The sequence below is a fragment of the Rhinopithecus bieti genome, unplaced genomic scaffold (genome assembly GCF_001698545.2).
Source record: "Rhinopithecus bieti isolate Rb0 unplaced genomic scaffold, ASM169854v2 scaffold_7681, whole genome shotgun sequence".
Classification (NCBI taxonomy): domain Eukaryota; kingdom Metazoa; phylum Chordata; class Mammalia; order Primates; family Cercopithecidae; genus Rhinopithecus; species Rhinopithecus bieti.
The window spans coordinates 6,574,007-6,591,108 of NW_016806571.1; the positions used below are offsets into that span (position 1 = coordinate 6,574,007).

Sequence of the window (17,102 nt, forward strand, 5' to 3'; positions counted from 1 at the left end):
TTTTTTTTTTTTTTTTGAGACGGAGTTTTGCTCTTGTTGCCCAGGCTGGAGTGCAGTGACGTGATCTCAGCTCACCACAACCACCGCCTCCCGAGTTCAAGCAATTCTCCTGCCTCAGCCTCCTGAGAAGCTGGGATTATAGGCGTGCGCCACCACATCTGGCCAATTTTTTGTGTTTTTAATAGAGACAGTGTTAGCCAGGATGGTATTGATCTCCTGACCTCAGGTGATCCGCCCACCTTCGCCTCCCAAAGTGTTGGGATTACAGGCGGGAGCCCCCGCACTGGGCCCTGGGCCCTGGAGTGTATTCTTATTTTTAAAAACTAGTTAACTTAAAACCGCCTCAGGCATGTCCTTCAGGTGGCATTCCAGGAAAAAAAGCGCTGTTATCCTGGGAGGTGATGGCTCCATGTGTGTTACTTCCCCTGAAGACCTTCCAGTGTAGATGTGGAGGTGGAATATTGATGATCCTGACTGTAGGCCTAGGCTAGTGTGTGTGTATATGTCTTAGTTTTTAACAAACGTTTAAAAGTAAAAAATATTTTAAAGATAGGAAAAGGCTTATAGGATAAGGATATAAAGAAAGTATTGTACAGTTGTATGATATGTTTTGTTTTAAGCTAATCGTTACTGTAAAATTCAAAACGTTTAAGAAAATTTTTAAGTTTCTAAAGTAAAAAATGTTAACAGTAAGCAAAGCTTAATTCTGGAAGAAAGAAATATTTATATCTTTATTACTGTATATATGTTGTGCCTTTTCTGTGTTTAGATACACAAGCACTCATTGTGTTACAGTAGCCTACAGTATTCAGCACAGTAACATAGTGTGCATCATGCTTTGTAGCCTAAGAGCAATAGACTGTACCATCTAGGTTTGTGTGAGTCCACTCTATGATGTTTGCACAACAACAAAATCACCTAACTGCATCTCTCAGGAAGTATCCCTTTGGTAAATGGTGTATAACTGTATTTGTCTGACACCATTTTAACCTTCCCCCTAGTCCTACCTCTCATTCTCAAGATTTGGAGAAATCAAAATCTAAGTTTTCATATCAAGGTTAGGGATGTCGGGTATTACATAGCTTTCACTAATGTCATATCTAGCAGTTGTAATCATTTATTTTAAAACTTTAAATAGTAAATTAAGAAGGAATCTTTATAGGTACTTGTATGTTTCCTCAATGTGGTTTGCATCAAGCCTTTTATTTGAATTACTATCGATACTTGAGCCAAACTAGCGAGACAAAAAGACCAGACTTTTTTTTTTTTTCCCGAGACAGAGTCTCACACCATCGCCCAGGCTGGAGTGCAGTGGCGCAATCTCGACTCACTGCAGCCTCTGCCTCCTGGGTTCTAGCGATTCTCCTGCCTCAGCCTCCTGAGTAGCTGGGATTACAGGCGCCCGCCACCAGTGGGCCCGGCTCATTTTTTTTATTTTTAGTAGAGATGGGATTTCACTATGTTGGCCAGGCTGGTCTCGAACTCCTGACCTGATGATTCACCCACCTTGGCCTTCCAAAGTGCTGGGATTACTGGCATGAGCCATCGCGCCTCTGAGGGGGAGAAACTTGCAAACCTGTCAGTGAGAAAGAGTGAGGTCTAATTTTAGATGACAGGAATCGCTTTTGTGAATTTCGGACTCCCAACTACTAGAATTATGTGAATCCTGAATGATAATCAGATGTTTACTCAGTTAAGTGTTTACTCAAGAAATATTAGTAAATATTGATACATTGGGATGCCATCTTATATAATGATTAAGGACACAGATTCTGGGTGTATTTCAGCCCTGCCCCAGTGTCTTCTGCATATATGATAGTGCCTTCAAACAATTCTTGACACATTAAAGGTCAGAAAAAGTTAGCTGTCGTTATTGCTTAGTACAAACCTGAGCTAGGAAGTATGTAACAGAGAGCTCTTTGTGCCACTGAGCCCTGGAACTTCCCTGTACTAATTTCGAGAAGGCTTTCTTGTAAGTATGTGACAGATACTGTTTCCTACACTTTCTGTTTATTGCATATAACCACCATTCTGGTATGTAAGTATGTATAACAGTTTCGTTACTATTCCCATTATTATTATTCTTGTTATTTAAGAAAATTTTTAAGTTTCTAAAGTAAAAAATGTTAACAGTAAGCAAAGCTTAATTCTGGAAGATTTATTCAGCATTTATCATCTGGTTTGACATATCAGTGTTGGTGCTGAGAGGGAAAGATATTTCTAGGTAGGATAAAATGGTGAAAAGTGGTTTAGCGCTGTTGTGTGCTTGCTTTTGGCCAGGAACTATAGGGCAGTGTTTCTTAAACTTTGAGTCTTGAGACCCCCTTACACTCAAATTCTCCATATGTTTAAAGAATTGAAAACGAGCTTTTATTTATGTGAAGTATTTAACAATGTTGCATTAGAAGTTAAAACTGAGAATTTAAAACTTTCTGTTTTTGGCTGGGTGTGGTAGCTCACACGTGTAATCCCAGCACTTTGGGAGGCAGAAGCGGGTAGAATTGCTTGAGGCCAGGAGTTCAAGACCAGCCTGGGCAACATGGTGAAATCCCATCCCTTCTAAAAATATAAAAAAGTTAGCTGGGTGTGGTGTCACATGCCTGTAATCCCAGCTGCTTGGGAGGCTGAGGCACAAGAAGTGCTTGAACGCGGGAGGCAGAGGTGGCAGTGAGCTGAGATTGCGCCACTGCACTCCAGCCTGGACGACAGAGCGAGACTCTGTCTCTAAATAAATAAATAAATATCTGTTCTTTAAGTAGCAACTTACTACATTTTAGCATAAATGTTTTTTAGGAAGATAACTTTTCTAAAGCAAAAATGTGAGAAGAGTGCCATCATTTTACGCAAATCTAATTTAGTCTTTTAAACACAAGACAGCTGAATTCACATCTCTGTTTTCAGTCTTTTGTTACCTTGTTCTAGTTGAATATGAAGAAAATCTGTATTCCTACAGATACGTAGTTAGAAAAAGGAGTAGTTTAATAGCTCTTTTAGATGATTGTAGGTATTCTCTGATGTTTTTACCAAAAATCAGCAAGAGGTGGTTTTTTAAAGGTTAATTTTAAAAGAGATGTGGAATCTGAAATTATATCCATGAATTTTTTTGTTCTCTTACATTAAAATCCATTGATCTTTCTTGTACTTTAAATGGATCTTACGCATGACTTTATAATATGCATTGTTCATTTGGATAATACTGATTCAGCTGAGTTATGCAGATGTCCAGATGTTGAAACAGCTTATTATGTAATACAGTATCCAGAAATGACATTTGTTGATGTTACAAGATCTCATCAGAAGAGTCCTTAACTATGGGGAAGCTGTCAGATTAATGGTGCTAATTACAAGGTTTCTAGAATTTTGGTTTGTAACTTGAAAACTTGAATTTTACCATTGGCAACAAGTACTGTCAGTTGTTTTCCTTGAAATGACAGGGTCACTTTGTTCATTTTCACACATATCTGTTGAATATCTAAGTCTGAATAACCATAGTTCGTCAGTTATACTTTCCAGTAAAAGTGTTTAGTGAAAAAAAGTGTCTAGGTCAACTTGGAACTAAAACAGTCACAGGAGTGCTTTCCTTTGCGACAGCCATTGTACTTTGGGATGGAGTGGGAGTGCTTTGTGGGCATTTCCCTTTTATCATGTAGATTGTTAAATAGGTGTATTCAAAGATCGAAGTTTAATCAAGTTGATCATTTTTACTGCTTTTCCAAAGGGCATACATGAAGCTGCCTTTTTCCTGTTTCACTTTTGTGTGTTGCAATGAACAACACAGTGACTACCAGTGGGGTGGTGTGTATTGAGACACTAACCGTTTTACCCATCCTTGCTTTTGTACTATAAAAGCAGATGTCAATGCAGTGAAAAAAAAAACTCCTTTATTCCTGAAATGTCTAGCCCTCACCTATATCTGTCACTTTTCTTCTTCATTCTTTTCTCATTATACTTGCTATTTGTTTACCAGTGTACCTGAACTGATTTTTAACTTATGGTTTGTGAATTCATGAAAGCCATGGGCCGTCTCAGAAAAATATTTTTATATATACACAATATTACAGACAATTTGTGGTATTATACAGAGCCACTAAAGGCCATTTTGAGCTCTGAATCCACATTAGTTATTCTTTTGTTTTGAGGCAGAGTCTCACTGTCACCCAGGCTGGAGTGCAGTCTCAGCTCACTGCAACCTTTGCCGCCCAAGTTCAAGTGATTCTTCTGCCTCAGCCTCCCGAGTAGCTGGGATTACAGGTGCCCGCCACCGCACCTGGCTTATTTTTGTATTTGCAGTAGAGAAGGGGGTTTCACCATGTTGGTCAGGATGGTCTTGAACTCCTGACCTAATGATCCGCCCACCTCAGCCTCCTGAAATGCTGGGATTACAGGTGTGAGCCACTGCGCCAGGCCCACATTAATTATTCTTAACAGGCAGGCCTAAGATGAGAGGGAAGTATGGCAGCTGCCTGATTTTTTTTTCACTTAAAACCGTGTGTGTGTTGTGTGCATAGAGAAAGACGAGGAGGAAAGGAAGACAGAGTGGCGGGGAGGGGGGAGAAGGAAAGCGAGAGAGCAAGAATGAAAAAACAAAGGGGGTCGGGTGCGGTGGCTCACGCCTGTAATCCCAGCACTTTGGGAGGCCGAGGCAGACAGATCACGAGGTCAGGAGATTGAGACCATCCTGGCTAACACGGTAAAACCCCGTCTCTATTTAAAATACAAAAAAATTACCCAGGCATGGTAGCATGCACCTATAGTCCCAGCTACTCAGGAGACTGAGGAAGGAGAATGGTGTGAACCTGGCAAGCAGAGCTTGCAGTGAGCCAAGATTGCGCCACTGCACTCCAGCCTGGGCAACAGAGTGAGACTCCATCTCAAAACAAAACAAAAAAAAAAAACAAGACTCCACATTTTAGCCAATTGTAGAATTTTATTTTCTGCCTTTTGTTACTTAAAAGCAAGCTTTTGTGCTAAATATGGCAAAAATGCTAGGAAAAAATTAGGATGTCTAGATTTAACTGCCGTTAATTAGTATGTAATCTTAGGGGTGGGGGTTGGGTGAGAGTTAGAATACCAGGGGTCAGTGAAGATTACTAAGATTTTTTGAGGCCAAGGTGGGCGGATCACTTGAGGTCAGGAGTTCGAGACCAGCCTGGGCACGAGACGAAACCCCGTCTCTACTAAAAATACAAAAAATTATCTGGGCATGTTGGCACACACCTGTAATCCCACCTACCCAGTAAGTTGAGGTAGGAGATTCACCTGAAACCAGGAGGTGGAGGTTTCAGTGAGCCAAGATCATGCCGTTGTACTCCAGCCTGGGCGACAGAGTAAGACTCTGTCTCAAAAAAAATAAAAAATTTATGAGACACCGTGCATAGGTGTTGGAATTAGTGCTTTTTTCTTGCCATCCTTTCTGTTTTAGATAAGTAAGAACTTGCTGGGGAAAGTAGCAGAAGGTTAGTGAAAAATTTAATATACACACAACACACAGACACGTATATATCACATCCCTTGGATATGTGCATTGGAAAGACAAACTTGCAATGGAAAAATTTTTACACTGATACAAAATGTGAAATATAATAGTTGAGTAAAGGACAGAATTCTTTTGGGAGAGGATAAACATTTTGCTTAATTGAGATTCAAAGTTAATGTTCTCTGTCATCAAAATTGATTGCAAGTGGTCATCTCTTGATGCTGATCTGTAGTGAGATTCTATTTATTTCATCTTAGAAGATGTCTTTTTACACAGATGGGAACATACTGCATATTCATCACTTGGAAAGCATTTATGGAATTCTGATATTTGCCTTTTAGCATGTCATTACGTTGCGGATTAATCACTTCCAATAGAGGGTTAGGTGGAAGCTCCTCACCTGCACAGTTAAATGGATTTTGATATGTGGAAATTTTTTTGCACTTGAGTCAAGGTTTGAAGAATGCTAGTTTGAGTTTGAAAAATGTGTCTGATGCAAAATTGTGTGGGAATGAAGATCTGACTTGTTTTAACTTGACAGCACGGGTTATATATATAAAGCAGTTTGCTGACCGGGTGTGGTGACTCGCACCTTTAATCCCAGCACTTTGGGAGGCTGAGGCAGGACGATCACTTGAGCTCAGGAGTTTGAGACCTGCCTGGGCAACATAGTGAGACTTGTCTTTACAGCAAATTAAATTAGCCAGGTGTGGTGGCATATGCCTATAGTCCCAGCTACTTGGGAGGCTGAGGCAGGAGAATGTCTTGAGCCAGTAGGCTGCAGTGAGCCTGATTACACCACTGCACTCTGGCCTGGGCAGTAGAGCAAGACCCCATCTCAAAAAGTAAAAAATTAAACAACTTCTTTAATTCAGACAGTATTAGTTGTCAGAATGACTTACCACAATAGAAGTTTCTCATATATATATCTTTTGCCTTATAATTTTAGGCTGAATTTATTTTAAAACATTCAAGGGAGCTTTCATTCTGTTTTGTAGAATGGAGGCTACCTGAAATTAAAAGAAGAAATTACTAGATTGGCTGCAAAATCTAATTTCTAAAACTTTTCTGTGTTTGATAATAGTGATTGAGGGTGATTCTTCTTGTTTAGAAAAAATTCAGTATCAGCCCTGAATGCAAATAAATTGCAATAAAGCTGTCACTGCTAAGCCATCAAAATCCTGTGTGGTTGGCCAAATGAGGATATACAGCTTTTATTACTAACAAATACTCATGAAACTGACAGTGGTTAAGTTCATGAGAGCAAATGAAGTTGATCCTTGATGCTTCTGGTTCAGTAATACCTGATTAAGATATTTTTCCACAAAAAAACTGCACCAGACTTCAAACATCCTACATTTTCTCAGATTTTGTAAAATAGTCCAACTAAGTATTTTTCTACTTTACCATCATCAGTTGTGACATATTTTAGCAGATTCCACTTCAGGTTGTACTAAAATAGTTTTTCTCAGCTGCTTTGAGAATATTCTTGCCTGTAGTTGGTTCCACATAGATTATTTATAGAGGGTAACTTTTCAGTCATTTCAAATCAAGATTGGCTCCCCAAATAACAAGTATTGCTAACACCTGTCATCAAGAGCCAAGGAACACCACTCAGAACCATTTGTCTTGTTTTTTAATTGTTTACTAATTTTGCTCCCAATGTCCTCAACTCTTTTTTACACCCTTTTTACAGAAAGGCTGATGGCCTTTAAAAGTTTATTGTCTCAAGACATACATAGTTCTTCAACTTTTCCAATCAGGCACAATTTAATTAACCCACCATTGATAAATGACTTAACTTGGCTAACCAATGAGCCACTTGGAAACTTGAGTTGCGGACTCATTTTCGTTTTTGTGAAGAAATTCTGCTGTGATGAGATTTCGTTTTAATTTTTTAAAAACCTCCCTCACCATTGCTTTACTATGAATTGGGAATGTTGTGGTGACTGCTCCATCTGATACCATCAGTATATGTTTTGTTTTTTTAGCACAGCTACGTAATGACCGCAATGCCTTAGCACCCAATTAAATAACAAAATAATGAACACTTTATTGTGTCTTAAAAACACAACATTCAAAGTCCACTTTTCTTGCTTTGACTTGATGAGTATGCACTGGTAGTAAAAGTAAGTAAAATGTTGCTGTGCAGCAATAATCGTGACACCCATGACGCTACCAGGTTGTAACCTCATCTCTATAATTTGTGACGCACCAAAAAGCAGGGTGAAATGATGAGAGTACCATATGTGGTCTGTCACAGCTGCTCAGCTCTGCCATTGTAGCATGAATGTGTCAAGTGATAAATAAATAAGTGGCTATGCTCCAGTAAAACTTTATGGCCACTAAAATTTGAGTTTCATATAATTTTTATATGTCACAAAGGATTCTTTTGTTTTGCTTTTTGCAGTCATTTAAAAAATGTAAAAAAATATTCGTAGGCCCCAAGCCATACAAACACTGGCATCGTGCTAAAGTCATTGACTGACTTCAGAGGTACACATAAGCAAGAGAAGAAACCCAGCAGAAAACAGTAGCTGAGAAGCTAAAGATCTGAGCAGACATTTCAGTATCTACCTAATGCCAGAGAGGCAAAAATGGAAGTTCAAATCCTGCTGAGTTAGAGAGGCCTTATTACACTGTGAGTTGTCCATTGTGACCCCATCATGACCACTCCCTAAGATTGAAGGCAAAACTAAAACAGACCAGCCCTCAGGAAAATGAGTTACTGCTGTGCTGCTGCTAAAAGGAAACAGCCTTCTTTGGAGAAAGGTCTTATCTAAAATTTCTGCAATTTTGTACCCATAATTCAGTATTTCATTCACCAAAATAGGATATGCTATTTTGGACAAGCTAATGAAACTGAATTGTCCAAAAAACCAATAGAAATTATCTAGTGCTGACAGAAAAAAAAAGTACAGAAGAGAGCGTGAGAGACTAATGTATTGCTGATAGACAGTGGAAAGGTCTATCAGGTATAATAGGAATCCTAGAAAGAGAGGAGATAGACATACAATGGGATGGGAATATTGACTAATAATTTTCCAAAACAGTGATATCAAAGCATATATTAAAGAAGCTGTGTGATTCCAAGCAGGGTAAATAGAAAGAAAACCATGGTGAACACAACTGCTAAAAATCCAAGAGAAAGAGAAAATCTTAAATGCTGTCAGGAGAAAAAAGTCATTAGCTTCAGGGAACAATAATACGAATGATGGCTGATCTATCACCTGAAACTGTGGAAGACAGAAGACAATAGAATGGCATTCTCTTTAAAGTACTGAAAGAAAAAAACGACAACCTAGAATTCTTTATTTTGACATGGAGTTTTGCTCTTGTGGCCCAGGCTAATGGCATGATCTTGGCTCACTGCAACCTCTGCCTCCCGAGTTCAAGCAATTCTCCTGCCTCAGCCTCCTGAGTAGCTGGTATTACAGACTTGTGCCACCACGCCCGGCTAATTTTGTATTTTTAATAGAGATGGGGTTTCTCCATGTTGGTCAGGCTGGTCTAGAATTCTAAATCTAGTGAGCATATCCTTCAGTAGTAAAGTAAAATAAAGGCAAACTGAAGCTGAGAAAATATATTGCTGATATGCTGGCACTAGAGAATATTAAAGCAAGTTCTTCATGTTGAAAGAAATTAACATAAAAGCAAAGAACTGCAGAAAGAAATGGACAATGGTAAGGATGAATGTGAGTAAATATAAATTCTGTTTAATAGTTGTGGCTTGTGGAATTTAAAATGTGAAAACAAAAATACAACTGTAGAACAAAAGACTGGAGGGTGGTAATCAATCAAAAGTATTTGTAATCTCTAGAGCAGCCTCTGAATGAAAAAATAATGTATAATGAAAAGCTAATAGAGGAGAAAATGGAATAGTAAAAAAATAGTTGATTACTCTAAAGAAATGCAGGGAAGGAGAAAGGAATGAATAGATGGGACAAACAGAACAAATGACAGAATGGTAGACTTAAACCCAGCTTCGTCGGTCATTATATTGAATGTGAAAGGAGCAAACATTGGCCGGGTGCAGTGGCTCACAGCTGTAATCCCTGCACTTTGGGAGGCTGAGGCGGGCGGATCACCTGAGGTCAGGAGTTCAAGACCAGCCTGGCCAACATGGTGAAACCCCGTCTCTACTAAAAATACAAAAATTGGCTGGCCGTGGGCACCTGTAATCCCTGATACTTGGGAGGCTGAGGCAGGAGAATCGCTTGAATCTGGGAGGCAAAGGTTTCAGTGAGCCGAGATCATGCCACTGCACTCCAGCCTTGGTGACAGAGTGAGACTCCATCCCCCCCCAAAAAAAGAAAGGAGCAAACATTGAAATTAATGCAAAGATCAGAAGACCTAACTATTATAGATACTGTTTACAAGGGATGTATTTTAAATCTAAGGACACAAATGAGGAAGTAAAAAAAGGAGGGGGCGGGGAGGAGAGAATATCACGCACGCATTAATCAGATGAAATCTGAGTTGGCTCTATTTATGTTGGAAAAAGCTCTAAGGCCGGAAGTAACACTAGAGGCAAAGAAGAGCATTGTATAATGCTAAAAGGATAAATTTAATGGAAAATATCTTAAATTTTATGTATGTAATAATATAGGTCTAAAACTAAAAGGAAAGGTTGACAACTGTTATAAAAAGTTGAAATAAAACCACAACCGTAGTAGATCAGTGCTCCTCTTTCAGTAACTAGTAGAACAAACAGGAAAAAATCAGCAAGGGTAAAGTTTGAACAACACAGCCACCCTGACCTACTTGGCAGATATTGAACACTTCACTCAATAATTGCAGGATATATATGCTTTTCAAATATGTATGAAACATTTACTGAAATATACCATATACTATACCATAAAGCAGACCTCAGTACATTTGAAAGAAATGACATCACAGATGTCAGCCAAAATCAATTTAATGAAAAACTGAAAAACTGCCATACTAGAGTGTACAACATTGCTGAGAGAAATAAATAAATGGAGAGATACCATATTCGTGGATTGGAAGACTTGAAATTGTGAACATGTCCATTCTCTCTAGGCTTAACCTATTTGTTCCCTTTTTTTTTTCTTCTTGAGACGGAGTTTCACTCTTGTTGCCCAGGCTGCAGTGCAATGGCGTGATCTTGGCTTGCTGCAACCTCCGCCTCGTGGGTTCAAGGGATTCTCCTGCCTCAGCCTCCTGAGTAGCCGGGATTACAGGCGCCCGCCATCACGCCTGGCCAATTTTTGTATTTTTAGTAGAGGGGAGTTTCACCATGTTGGCCAGGCTGGTCTCTTCCTGACCTCAGGTGAACCACCCACCTTGGCCTCCCAAAGTGCTGGGATTACAGGCATGAGCCACCTCGCCCAGCCTTATTCCCAATTTAAAACCTCACAAGTTTGGGGGTGGAGGGGATAGACACAAGCCAATTTTAAAACGTATTTGAAAGTTCAAAAGGAAAATCTAAATAACAAAATTGGGATGTTTATATAACTAGATACTGAGACTTTATAAAAAGCTGTAGTAATTAAGACATTGTGGTATTGATGAAAAAATAGGCAAATGGGGTAATGAGCTATATATAAGTGGCTAGAAACAGACCGGTTCCTGTATGGTCACCTGATTTTTCTACAAAGCTGCCATTGCAGTTCACTGGGGAAAAGGATGATCTTTATGATAAATGGTGCTGAATCAACTGGATATCTGTGTGGATAAAAACCTTGACCTTTACATCAAACCATACACAGAATTAATTTGAGATGCGTTATAGAATGAAGTGGGCTATAACAATAAAATATCTGGAAGGAAACATAAGGAAATATCTTTAGAGAAGGCAAACATTTATTGAATAAGATGCAAAAAGCCTTAACCAAAAAAAGATTGACTAAATTAAGATGTTGTAACATTTAAATTCATTAAAGAACTTCTGTTCATCAAAAGATAGCGTTAAGAGATGGAAAAAGTCCAGTTTTAAAGAATGAACAAAAGACTTAAAATGAACTTGTCCAAAAAAAAAGGGGGGGGAGGATAACCTAAATGCTCTATTAAGCACATGAACAAGATACTCAGTGGCCAAGCGCGGTGGCTCACGCCTGTAATCCCAACACTTTGGGAGGCCGAGGCAGGCAGATTATTTGAGGTCAGGAGTTCGAGATGAGCCTGAGCAATATGGTGAAAGCCTGTCTCTACAAAAATTAGCTGGGCGTGGTGGTGTGCACCTGTAATCCCAGCTGCTCAGGAGGCAGGAGAATCCTTGAACCGGGGAGGTGGAGGTTGCAGTGAGCCATGATCATGCCACTACACTCCAGCCTGGGTGACAGAGCAAGACTCCATCGAAAAAAGAAAAAGGGTACTCAACAACTTGCGTCCTTAGGGATATCAAATTAAATCCAACGAATACCACCATACACCCAACAAAATGACTAAAATTAAAAATACTGATAATTTGCAGTATCAGTAAAGATGTGGAGCAACAGTGTTAGGAGGATTATGAATTGATATAGCCACTTTGGGAAACTGATGATATCTGCTACTTAATAAAATAAGCCTTCTCTGTGACCTGAGCAATTCTACTGCTTTGTTATATACGTGCCTAAGATAAATATGTCCATGGCTATTCATAGCATTTGTAATAGCCCCAAACTTGAAATAATCCAAATAGAGTAGTAAAGATACTGTCATATATTCATACAATGGAATACAGATTGAATATTTTTTATCCAAAATGCTTGGGACCCCAAGTGTTTGGATTTTGGATTTTTTCAGATTTTTGAATATTTGCATTATACTTAACAGTTAAGCATCCCTAATTGGATAATCTGAAATCTGAAATGGTCCAATGAGCATTTTGTTTGAGCATCATATTAGCGCTAAAAAAGTTTTGGGTTTTGGAGCATTTTGGATTTCAGATTAAGGATTCTCAGCCTGTATTTCAAGTGACTGTTAAACATAATTATATGGCTGTATGTCACAGATGCAATAATGAGCAAAAGAGCATTCTCATGTTTCTTTTTATCTAAAAGTCTAATTCATAAATATATCAAATCAATATATACTGGTAGCAGTAAGGATAGTAACCTTAGGCATTACTGTCATGGTTAGGGCACAAGGGAATCTTCAGGGTTGCAGGAAGCATTCTGTATCTTGATCTGCATGGTGGTTACTCAGGTATATAGATAGTTTAAAATTCATTGAGTTACACCCATAAAGTTAGTATACTATATGTATGTAAAATGTTAGCCGGGCGCGGTGGCTCAAGCCTGTAATCCCAGCACTTTGGGAGGCCGAGACGGGTGGATCACGAGGTCAGGAGATCAAGACCATCCTGGTGTACACGGTGAAACCCCGTCTCTACTAAAAAATACAAAAAACTAGCCGGGCGAGATGGCGGGCGCCTGTAGTCCCAGCTACTCGGGAGGCTGAGGCAGGAGAATGGCGGGAACCCGGGAGGCGGAGCTTGCAGTGAGCCGTGAGCCGAGATCGAGCCACTGCACTCCAGCCTGGGCGACTGAGCGAGACTCCGTCTCAAACAAACAAACAAAAAAAGTTAAAATATTTTCTAAACAGTAATAAGTATGGTAGATATTTGCTATAATGGGATTTTATCTGGTCTGAAATTACAATATGCTGAAAATTTCTAGGAAATTTTTGATCCAAAATGTTATGTGGTGAAGTGGAAAAGTACTGGCCTTTGAGTTAGAAGACTGATTCTGAATCCTTCTCTGCTGCTTCTCACTCCCATCAGTCTTATAAAACCTGGGCACTGTGATCTTATGCGAGTTATTTAATCTCTGTCATTGTGCAGTGGAGATAATCGCTTCCCTTTTCAGATCCTGAGGTGTGAAAAGGATTGAATGAAATGATTGATGGGAAGGTGCTTTGTACCTAATGAAGTATGCCGATTTATAGTGTCTTAAAATCCAGCAAGGTTCAGATATCCAAACACTGGAATCCCTCATGGATGCTGTGATAGCAGTCTAGTTGCCCTATGTAACAGGTTGCCCGGATGATTTCTTCCTTTTTTCAGAACTCTTGAGAGTACATAAAGGAGCAGGACTTTTGAATTGGAAGACAGCTGGGATTGCCCTGAGACATCTGCCTTACTCTGTCCAACCTTTGGCTAATTTATTTCTAATTTCTAAAACTCGTCAGAGTTTTGAACATTGGGAAAACGTTTAGCTTCTCTAACTGCATTCATCAGTTCTTCAGATGTGACTGATTATTAAATACACTTTTATGTGCCACTAAGTTGGGGAGGGGGGGACTGCCAATTATAATTGTAAGAAGGTTTTAATTGCAAGAGTCTCACAACTTCAGAAATATTAATTAAGGGAGAAATGTGCATCCTGCAAAGTTTCTGTGCAGTGTGTTTTTGTTTTTTGTTTTGGTAAATTTTTAGTTTCTGTGGATTTGCATGACTTACAAGTTGAAGCACTTTATAGCTCTGTAAAAATGTTAGTTACACAATTACTTGAGAAGTCAAAATTATACAGAGGGAGTAAAATAAATACTAGGTAAAATATTCACCACTGTCATTTGAATGTTTTAAATTGACATACTGAAGTGACTCACATTAGTCTTTTGACTTAGTAGTCAAGTTACAACTAAGTTTTGATAATTTACTGTTTTTCTTGTTCATTGCTATTATCTCTATAAACAACTGATACGTAGTAGGCTCTCAAGCATTTGTTGAATGAGTTAATACAGTTTGTAAGTACTTTTAGCTGTTTGTGTGTTGTCTGAAAGCAGTCTGAGACCTTTAATTCTTCCAAGGCAAATACTTTTTTTTTTATTTTTATTTTTTGAGACAGAGTTTTGCTCTTGTCTCCCAGACTGGAGTGCAATGGCACGATCTCAGCTCACTGCAACCTCCACCTCCTGGGTTCAAGCAATTCTCCTGCCTCAGCCTCCCAACTAGCTGAGATTACAGTCACCCGCCACCACTCCCACCTAATTCTTGTATTTTTAGTAAAGACAGGTTTTCACCATGTTGGCCAGGCTGGTCTCAAACTCCTGACCTCAGGTGATCCACGCACCTCGGCCTCCCAAAGTGCTGGGATTACAGGCGTGAGCCACTGCACCCGGCCACATTTTTTTTTTCTTAAACTAAAATCTTCCACATTTAAAACTAAAGCTGAGATGTCTTTTTGGTGTTAGAAAACCCCAAATGTGCATCAGAAGTAGGTAATTGATGTTTGAGAATGAGCACTAAAGAAACTATGTCAGTTCTCATAATAAAAGCAGTTCTGCTGATCATTGTTTTGAATTTCAGGGGTAGTCTTATAAAGTAGCATATTTGCTAAAGCACTTTTGAATGTTATCTGTGTCTCCTCTTTATTGCCTCCTTTTTGCTTTTATATTAACATATTAATGGAATATATAGCTTTTGCATGTGGAGGCCCCCCCTTTTTTTTTTAAAGCCTCTTATTGACCTGACAAAGGAATCAGCAATTTTTAGCAGGAAATATATGGACTTTTATTTTATTTTACTTTACTTTTGAGATGGGGTCTCACTCTCACCCAGGCTGAGGTGCAGTGGCACAATCTCAGCTCTCTGCAGCCTCCGCCTCTTGGGGTCAAGTGAACCACCTCAGCCTCTGAGTAGCTGGGACCACAAGCATGCACCATCATGCCCAGCTAATTTTTTGTATTTTTGGTAGAGATGGGGTTTCATCATGTTGCCCAGGGTGACCTCTCACTCCTGAGCTCAAGTGATCCGCCCACTTTGGCCTCCCAGTGTGCTGGAATTACAGGCGTGAGCCACCATGCCCAGCCTTTATTTTTATTTTGCAGAGACAGGGTCTTGCTCTGTCACCAAGACTGAAATGCCCTAGTGCCATCATAGCTCACTGCAGCCTCAACCTCCTGGCCTCAAGCAATTCTGCTACTATGCTAGGCTAATTCTGTTTTTTAAAAAAATCTTTTGTTGACACAGGGCCTTGCTTTGCTGCCCAGGCTGGTTTCGAACTCCTGGCTTCAAGCAGTCCTCCCGCGTTGACCCCCCAAAGTGCTGGAATTACAGGTGCAAGCTATTGCTTCCAGCCTATTTTCTTTCCTTAAATGCCCTTTCACTTGAGATTAAATGAGAGCTCAGCAGTAAATTTAAGGTTAAAGGGAGTCAGGGGAGATGGTGATGAGAGGAAATGATTACAAGTTGAGTTCAGTGGAGCAAGTAAGGAACTCCTCTCTCTCTCCATGCACCATTCCACTCCCCTTCATCCCACAAGTTACTGGAAACCATATTATCTTATGGCTCAGTAATGCAAAAATGCCTCAGTCCATCTAAATAGCCTTTAGAGGTTTTAATATAATGCTCTATTAGAAAATAACAATATGTTAAATTTTAATACATAACTGATATCTTTTTTCTATTTGTTTTGATCAGAAAGTGGAGATAGCAGTAGCTAAAATTTTGGGGACTGCTGGTAACATTCCAAGAAAGTGTGAAGCTAAATCATCTACTAACAATTACAATTTAATCTCCTTTTCTTCATAGCACATTGTTCTTAATGATGCTATTGTGACATCCTACTAGATGCAGGATAAGAAAACAGGCCAGACCTTAAAGGGTGCGGGCTCTGAAATCTCTTTTTCTTTTTTTTGAGCTGGAGTCTCACTCTTCTTGCCCAGGCTGAAGTGCTTCTCAGCTAATTGCAACCTCGCCTCCTGGGTTCAAGCGATTCTTCTGACTCAGCCTCCTGATTAGCTGGGATTACAGGCATGCACCATCACACCCGGCTAATTTTGTATTTTTGGAGAGATGGGGTTTCTCCATGTTGATCAGGCTGGTCTTGAACTCCCGACCTCAGGTGATCTGCCCGCCTCAGCCTCCCAAGGTGCTGGGATTACAGGCGTGAGCCACTGCGCTCGGCCCTGAAATTTTTTAGGTCTCTTAGGCTACTAGGCCCCAGGATGGCCACAGTACAGCAAAAAACAGGACTGCATTTCATCAACAGCAGACTTGAGGAGCATCATCAGGAGCCAGTAACATTGAAAATAGAAGTCAAAGATCATAGAATAACATTATTTTAAACCGTGGGACCAAATAGGGTCGTTTGCTGCCTGTGTGAGTTTTCTGATTTTTAAAATACGGGCACGACTCTTTGTAAAAGATTATTATATGAGTAAATTTTAGAAAACTGACTGTTTTATTTATTGTTTGTCAGTACGAGGATGTCGTCCAGGAAAGATTGTGCAGATGACTGAAGCAGAAGTTCGGGGCTTATGTATCAAGTCTCGGGAGATCTTTCTCAGCCAGCCTATTCTTTTGGAATTGGAAGCACCGCTGAAAATTTGTGGTATGTAAATGGGTAAAGTTGGAAACAACTCTTTTGAATCATGTTTTTCCTCCCATGTTTACATTGAGGATGATCTAGAGAAAACATTTACTGAAAATTTTGTATAAAACCGATCAGTAGGCTTTACTAAATAAAAGTGTATAAAATTGAAACTTATAAAATGACAGGTTACAGACAAGATGAAAGTACTTGCTATATTATATACAATAGATAAAAGGAGTTCTATTTATAATATATAAAGAGTTCTTAGAAATAAATAAGAGAAAGTAGTATATGAAAATAACATAGGAAGATGAAGATCTTAGAAGAAATTCAAATGGCCAGTAAACATGAGGACCTCA

General features: G+C 39.4%; 1 protein-coding gene across 4 annotated transcripts in view; it reads left to right on the plus strand.

The window, feature by feature from the left end:
• The window catches only part of PPP1CB (protein phosphatase 1 catalytic subunit beta), a 51,241-nt gene that overhangs the window by 8,811 nt on the left and 25,328 nt on the right, over positions 1 to 17,102 (plus strand). For all 4 annotated transcript variants that reach the window (XM_017877012.1, XM_017877013.1, XM_017877015.1 and 1 more), the window contains exon 3: positions 16,630 to 16,761. In XM_017877012.1, coding sequence (XP_017732501.1) covers positions 16,630 to 16,761 — 132 coding nt within the window. The remainder of the gene's footprint in view (positions 1 to 16,629; positions 16,762 to 17,102) is intronic.